General features: G+C 64.2%; 1 protein-coding gene across 1 annotated transcript in view; it reads right to left on the reverse strand.

The window, feature by feature from the left end:
- LOC112955604 (transcription factor COE4-like) overlaps positions 1 to 7,914 on the reverse strand; it is an 18,168-nt gene that overhangs the window by 1,027 nt on the left and 9,227 nt on the right. Inside the window, exons 7-14 of the mRNA XM_026048928.1 lie at positions 5,213 to 5,294; positions 3,827 to 3,944; positions 3,556 to 3,686; positions 3,359 to 3,485; positions 2,261 to 2,349; positions 2,123 to 2,188; positions 1,097 to 1,271; positions 840 to 1,022 (exon numbers count right to left, since the gene is read on the reverse strand). Of these exons, the coding sequence (XP_025904713.1) occupies positions 840 to 1,022; positions 1,097 to 1,271; positions 2,123 to 2,188; positions 2,261 to 2,349; positions 3,359 to 3,485; positions 3,556 to 3,686; positions 3,827 to 3,944; positions 5,213 to 5,294 (971 nt within the window). The remainder of the gene's footprint in view (positions 1 to 839; positions 1,023 to 1,096; positions 1,272 to 2,122; positions 2,189 to 2,260; positions 2,350 to 3,358; positions 3,486 to 3,555; positions 3,687 to 3,826; positions 3,945 to 5,212; positions 5,295 to 7,914) is intronic.

The raw sequence follows: 7,914 nt of genomic DNA on the forward strand, positions 1-7,914 counted from the left end.
ACCCCTAACTGGGCATCGCCCCCGCCGCACCCTGTACCCCTAACTGGGCATCGCCCCCGCCGCGTCCCAGCACCCCTAACTGGGCATTGCCCCGGCCGCACCCTGTACCCCTAACTGGGCATCGCCCCCGCCGCGCCCCAGCACCCCTACCTGGCATTGCCCCCGCTGCCCCCTGCAACTGGGCATCGCCCCCACCGTCCCCCGCACCCGCAACCAGCATTGCCCTCGCTGCTTCCCTGTACCCCCAACTGGGCATTGCCCCCACCACCTCCCACACCCTCAACCAGGCATCGCCCCGGCCGCCCCCCACAACCGGGCATTGCCCCCCCTCCCAAACCCCACACCCCTAACTGGGCATCATCCCTGCCATCCCCCGTACCTGCAACCAGCATCGCCCCCGCTGCCCCCTGCCCCTCCAACTGGGCATCATCCCCATCGCCTCCTGCACCCCCAACTGGACATTGCCACCACTGTCCCCGAGGGCCCCAAACAGGACCCAGGAGCATCAGTCCTGGTTCCCCCTGGGAGCCCCAGCGGGAGCAGCCCCAGGCTGGGTGGGCATTGATCCCTGCTCCCCTCCAGGGATCCCAGCTGGACACCCTCCTGCTCCCCTCCAGGCCCCCAACAGGACATTGTCCCCTGAGACATCTGGGACCCGCAGCAGGAGCAGCCCCGGGCTGGGCATCATCCCCAGCTCCCCTGGCACCCCCAACAGGGCATCACCCCAAGCGCCCCGGCCCCCAGTGGGAGCAGCCCCAGGCCCTCCTGCCCCGTCCCATTGCAGCAGCTCCGGGACCCCCATGCGCCGCGGATGCTGCCGGAGCCATGTGGGGACTCACTGGCGTAGGGGGAGTTGGCGGTGGAGCCGTTGAGGAAGCTGGGGGAGCTGGGCACCCCCAGGCTGCCCATGCCGCTGCCGCCGTAGCCGTTGATGCCGGCGGCGCCGCCGTAGCCGCCCTGCTGCGGCGTGGAGCTGGGCACGTAGCCGCGTGGCGACGCGCTGCTCGTGGCACGCGTGTAGCCTGCGGGCGAGAGCAGCGGCCGCGCTGGCACCGCGGGCGGGACGGACCCCGCGGCCCGCCGCCCGCGCGCCCACCTTGCTCGGGGCCCGGTGCCGCCTCGCCCAGGCCGCCGGCCAGCTGGCCGCCGCCGAACGAGTTGGTGCCCACGATGGGCGCGTGGCCGCTGGCCAGCGAGGAGAGCTGGCCTGGCGCGCGGGGCACGCTGTAGAGCGCCTCGGCGATGTCGGCCGCGCGCTTCAGGATGAGGTCCTGCAGGGGCGGCGATGGGGACACGGATGGGGACAGGGATGGCGTCAGCTGGGACCGCACACACTCCTGGAATGGGCACTGGCTGCGCCACGAGGAGATGGGCTGGGACAGCAGAGGCTGCTCCAGCTTGTGCCACCTCCAGGGACATGCACAGCACACAGGTTCCCTTGGGAATGGGATGGGATGGGGTGGGATGGGATGGGATGGGATGGGATGGGGCAGCTGAGGCTGCTGCAGCTTGTTTCACCTCCTGGAACATGCACAGCACACAGGTTCCCTTGGGAATGGGATGGGATGGGATGGGATGGGGCAGCTGAGGCTGCTCCACCTTGTGTCACCTCCAGGGACAAGCAAAGACCTCAGGTTCCCCCAGGAAAAGGGAACGGAAGGGAAAAAGAAAGGGAAGGGATAGGAGCAACTGGGGCTGCTCCAGCTTATACCACCTTCTGGAATATGCCCAGCTCCCAGCTTCCAGCAGGAACAAGGATGGGAATGGACTGTGATGGGAAGGGAAATCCCACTCTGGCATGTGTGACCTCCTGGGACATGCACAGACCTCGGATTCCCCCAGGAAAAGGGAAGGGATAGGGCAGCTGAGACCGCTCCAGCTCATGCCACCTTGTGGGACATGCAGAGCTCCCAGCTTCCAGCAGGAACGGGGATGGGATGGGAAAGGAAGGGCAGGAGCAGCGGAGGCTGCTGCAACTCGTGCCACATCCCGGGACACGCACTATGCGCAGCCTCCCCTGGGACAGGCCCTGTGCCCCACGGGAAGGGCCGGGGCAGGGGCTGCTGCTGCCGGTGTCGGGGCAGCGGGGAGCAGCGGGGCGGCGTGGCGCCCGTCGCGGTACCTGGTTGCCGTGCGGCATCCCGTAGAGCGCCTCCACCAAGTCCGCCGCGCGCTTCAGCAGCACCTCCTGCGGGCAGCGGCTCCGTGGGGCCCGGCCCGCCGCCCCCCGGAGCCCACGGCCCCCCGCGCTCGGCCCTACCTTGGGCAGGCGCTCGGGGTCGCCGGGGTGCCGCGGAATGACCTTCTGCAGGCGCTGGAAGCCATAGTCGATGGTGGGCTCGTTCAGCGCTGCGGGCACACGGGGAGCGGGGCGCTGGGGCCGGGGCCGTGCCAGGGCCCCCGGCACATTGCACATGTGTGCACCGCCACCCGGCCCACTTCAGACATTGTGTGTGTGTGTGCATGACCGCACTGCACACGTGCATGGCCCCCCAGCACGTTGCACATGTGTGCATGGGCCCCCAGTGTATTGCACATGTGTGCACAGCCCCCCAGCACATTGCCTGTGTGTGCATGGCCCCTTGGCACATTGCACATATGTGTGGAGCCCCCTTGATCCACCTCTGACATTGTATGTGTGTGCATGACCTCACTGCACACGTGCATGGCCCCCCAGCACGTTGCACATGTGTGCACAGCCCCTCCAACCTCCCTCGACATTATATATGTATGCATGACCACACATGTGCACACACGTGTGCACAGCCCCTAGCACACTGCACATGTGTGCATAGCCCCCCCAGCCCACCTCAAACATTATATGTGTGCATGACCACACTGCACACATGTTCACAGCCCCGGCACATTGCACACATGTGCACAGCTGCTGCTCACACCACACGCATGTGCACAGCTCCCTGGCACATTGCACCCATGTGCATGGCCCCTGCTCACATCACACGTGTGCATGGCCCATGCTTATATTGCACGTGTGTGCTTGGCCTCTGGAACACTGCACATGCGTGCATGGCCTCCGCTCACATGGCATGCGTGTGCACACTGCCACACTCGGCTTACATGTGCACTCTGCTCTGTTCACCGCCTGTGTGTGTGTGCACGCTACCACACTCGCATCACATGCGTGTGCACGCTGCCCTGCTCACACTGCACACATGTGCATGCAGCCATGCTTATCCCCCCCACATGCTGCACCCTGGCATGCACACACACATGCAAACACATGCACGCACACGTGCACACAGATGCACACACATTTGCGCGCACACACACACATGCACATACATGCACACACACATGCACACACATGCACACACACGGGGAGGCACGGTGCTCTCACCGGTGTAGACGAAGCGGCCTGGGGCGCCCTTGCAGAACTGCTTGGACTTGTAGGAGAGCGTCACCTCCACGACGCCGGGGATGTGGCGCGGCGGCGTCTGCACGCGGATGGCGTGCGGCGTGATGAGCTGCAAGGGTGCGTGGCGCTGAGGCGGGCTGGGGGGCCCTGCCGCCCTGCGCCCCCGCGCCGTCCCCTACCTCGCTCCACACCAGCATGGTGCCAAAGACAACCTGGAGCCCGTCAAAGAAGTTGTCGCCGATGACGATGACGGTGGCGCCGCCCGTGGTCCAGCCCTCGCTGGGGCTGATGGCTTTGATGCAGGGGGTGGCTGCTGGGGGCACAGAGCAGCAGGTGCCGCGCTCGCCAGGAGCCCCCCACGGGCCACGAGGGTCCACATAGGGACATGCAAGCACACAGAGCGTGCATGCATGTGCACACGCGTGCCGCAGGCCCGGGGCCGGCTCTCACCTTCGGAGGGGTCGAGGCGCCGTGCCCGGCGGCCGTGCTTGGAGTTGTTGTGCACGAACATGTTGTCGGACACGGCCAGGACGTGGCCGTCCACGTTCACCGTGGTGGACACCACCACCTGCGGGAGCGCCCGTCAGGCAGCGGGCACCGCTGCTCCTGCACCCGGCTGACCGCGCACGCACAGTCTGTCCCAAAGGAGCCCCCTTGTCCCCAGAGTCCCCCCAGGCTTTGGAGCACCCTGGGGTAGCCTTGCCAGGCTCTCTGGGACAGCCTTGCTTGGACGGGACAGCCTTGGTGGTGGGAGGTGTGTGCAAATACACGTATGTGCAGCTATGCCATGTGTATGCGTGTGCTTATGTGTGCACACTTGGGCACCCGAGTGCATGCATGCATTCGCTCACACTTGTGCACCTGTGCATGCACACCTCTGTGTGCATGTTTATGCATGTGGGTGCTTGTGTGTGCACCGTGTGCACGCATGTATCTGTGTGCAATCGTGTACCTGTATACGGACACATGGAGGGGAGGCACGTGTATGTGGGTGTCCATGTGTACACGTAACCTCCTATGCCAATACATGCATCCATGTGCACATCTGCATCTGCGCATGCATATGCCTGTGTATGAATGCATGTGAAGGTATGCACTTATTTTTGTGTGCATGCATGCACAATCACCAGTGTATATGCATGTACCTGTGCACATGTGCATGCATGCACACGTGTGCATGTTAGCACACACAAGCACCTGTGCACATGCATGTGCCCACCTGCATCTGTGCAAGTGCATGCACACACAGCTGTGCACAACACAGTGCTGCAAGATCCCAGTTTGCCCAGGACACCACTGTGGTCACCCGCCTGTCCCCACGCCACCAGGTACACAGGGGGGACACCCCAAGCCACCAGCTGCCCCCCACCTCCCCGCCGCCGCTCCCTCCGGCATGGAGGTGGGTGGACTTGGCTCTTCTCCCGGAGCTGCTTGGTGCTATGCAAATTGGATAGGTCGTTAATCATGTAAAAATGTCACAATTATCATATCTTTACGAGAGGCCCTAATGAAGGCGCCCGTGCTGGGTGGGAGAGACGGGACGGACCCCCCGCCCCCCAACCTCTGCGCTTTGCAAAAGGAAACTCCAGCTGCGGCGGGGAACGCTCGGCTGTGGGATGAGGGGGGACACAGAGGAAGAGTTTGAAAAGGGGGTGCAAGAAGTTTGCACATGGGAATCACAACTGCAAAGAGTTTGCAAAGGGCTCTAGGGTTTAAAAGGGATCTAGGGGAATCCGGGCCTCAATTTCCCCCAAAATGGGGGGAATCAAGCCCTGAATTTCCCTATACGGCTTTAGGAAAATCCCTCTGAGCTTAACCGGTGGCCGCGGAGCTCACCTGGAAGCGCCGCATGTCCCGGGGGTTCCCCGCGTTCTTCAGGCAGTTTTGGTTGCATTTGAGGAAGAATTTGAGGAAAAACCTAAGAAAGGGAAGGAGAGACCCTGTCGGTTGGCACCAGCTCCCAGCCGTTGCTGGGAGCTCATCCCACCACCACACACATGGCAGGATCTTGGACACTCTCCTGGGACCATGGGTATGTTCCTGGGGTCACAAGCAGGTTTATGGGAGCATGGACACACTCCTGGGGTCATGGATATCACGGACACGTTCCTGGGGCCATGGACACGTTCCTGGTGTCCACGCTGGGCGCCAGGCACAGCTGGCACAGGGCGCACATGCTGCACACACGCTGCATGCGCACCCCTGCGCACACCCGTGCATGTGGCCGCGGGCACCTTGCATGTAAACACGCTCACATGTGTGCACACGCATGCACACGTATGCACGGCTGGGTGGCCTGTGGCTGCCCCTCTGCATGCCCGGGACATGTCCCGGATCACGGGAACCGGGCAGCCCTGGCGCCAGGTCACTGCGCTGTGCCGGGTCACCCGGCCATTCCAGCCCTGGTCACCGTGCCGTGCCAGAGCCCCACGCTGCCACCGCGCCGTGCCAGGTCACTGCTCCATGCCAACCCGCCACGTCCCTCCCTGCCCCCTCCTTCCTCTCCGGTCCCCTCCTGGTGCTCCCAGCCTGTGTCCTCTGGACACCCAGGGGACCATGGTGAGGGTGCAGGTGGCACCTGGCTGCCCTGGGGACCTGGTGCTACCAGACAGGGCCCATGAGGTCCCTGCACAAGGTCCCAACAGGTGGCAGTACCCAGGGTGGCAGTGTCCCTGGGCAGGATGGCAGTGTCCTGGCTCTGCTCACCAGGGGATTCCAGCCACGGAATTGCATCCAGGAGACCTCCCTGCCTGCAGCCGCCCTGGCCCTTTTGCAGATGCCGTTTGTCCTTGCTGTCCTGCACCCAGCCCAACATCCTACCTGGCATCCCAGCCTGGCCTCCAAATCCTGAATCCTGCCGCAGAATCCTTCCCGGGATCCCGGCCCAGCGTCCTGCTCCCGCAGCGCACCGCAGCACCCCGTACCTGTGTCCTGCCCAGCTTCCCACCCCAGTATCCTGCCTCCACATCCCACAGAGCACCCAGTCCTCTGTCTTGCACTGCATCCCAGCATCCCAGCATCCTGCCCCAGTGTCCCACCCCTGCATCCCATCCCAGCATCCCGCCCCAGCGTCCCATAACCCATCGCATGCCCACCCTGTGCGAGGATCCCGGCCTGGTGCCCCAGCTCCCCATCCCTCCACAGCACCTTGGTCCCACATCCCACCGCAGCATCTCACCCCTTCACCCCCGTGCAGCATCTCGCTACCGACCTACCCAGCACCCCCATTCCCCCCAACTCCCCCCATCCCTCCCCACATCCTGTTCCCCATCCCGCCCCCCCATCCAGCTTCCCACCCCTCCCCGCCTCCAAGCCCCCATCCCGCCATGGCTCCGGCTCCGCTCGGATCCCTGCGGCCGCTTCCCGGGTGGTAATCAGAGGAAGGAAGGAGCGGGAACGGGGAGGAAACCCCCTCCCCGCGCCCAGATTGGCAGAGCGGCGTGGGGCTGCGGGGCGACCCCCCCGGCCCCCCCGCGCCGCGCGCCGACAGGGGAAATAATAATAAAAACACGTTGGACTTCTTCACCTCCTTACGCGGCAGCCGCGCATATGGGCCCGGGAGTTAAAAATACAGACAATGTGCATACATTAGCATCCATAATGCACAAGGCTCCCCATTTAATATGCAAATTCCCGGCAACGCTGCCGAACACCTTCTGTTCCGAGCGCATAAATTTGAATTTGCAATTAGAATAATCTTGTATAATTAATGAAAAGCGTCAATTTTAGCTCCTAAGTAATTTGATTAACATGTTGATAGGGCACTTATCTGGCTCTCTAAACCAGTGGGGCCGGGCGTCGGGCCGGGGAGCGGGCGCCGGGGGGCAGGGTGCAGGGCGGGGGGAAGGGAGCGGAGCCGGGCTGGGCGGCCGGAGCGGGTGACCTGACAGGGGGACACCCCGGGGAAGCCCCTCCGCACGGGGATACAGGAAGGGCTGCGATGTGGGATGGCACTGGGGAGCACTGGGGCCGGGGTACAGCAGCTCTGGGGTGCACCAGGTCTCAGGTGCACCAGGACTGGGGTGCACCGGGACTGGGGTGCACCGGGACTGGGGTGCACCAGGAGTGGGATGGACTGAGACTGGGATACACTGGGACTGGGATGCACTGGGACTGAGATACACTAGGCCTGGGATGCACCAAGTCTAGGGTGCATTGAGACTGGGATGCACTGGGACTGGGGTACACCGGGACTGGGGTGCACCAGCACTGAGATGGACCAGGACTGGGATGGACTGAGACTGGGGTACACTGGGACTGGGATGCACTGGGACTGAAATGCACTAGGCCTTGCATGCACCAAGTCTAGGGTGCATTGGGACTGGGATGCACCGGGACTGGGGTGCACCGGGACTGGGGTGCAATGGAAATGGGACGCACCAGGACTGGGGTGCACCAGTGCTGGGGTGCACCAGTGCTGGGGTGCACTGGGGACACCCGAGGCAGACCCCTGGGGCCCCGCGGCACTGGGAGGGCCCCGGGCGCTCGGGGTGGCCGGGGCCCTGCCCGGTGCCGGGCGGCGGCGGAAGCGCGGCGCG

Source organism: Nothoprocta perdicaria, unplaced genomic scaffold (assembly GCF_003342845.1).
Source record: "Nothoprocta perdicaria isolate Ctin4 unplaced genomic scaffold, notPer1 scaffold_585, whole genome shotgun sequence".
In the NCBI taxonomy this organism is placed as follows: Eukaryota; Metazoa; Chordata; class Aves; order Tinamiformes; family Tinamidae; genus Nothoprocta; species Nothoprocta perdicaria.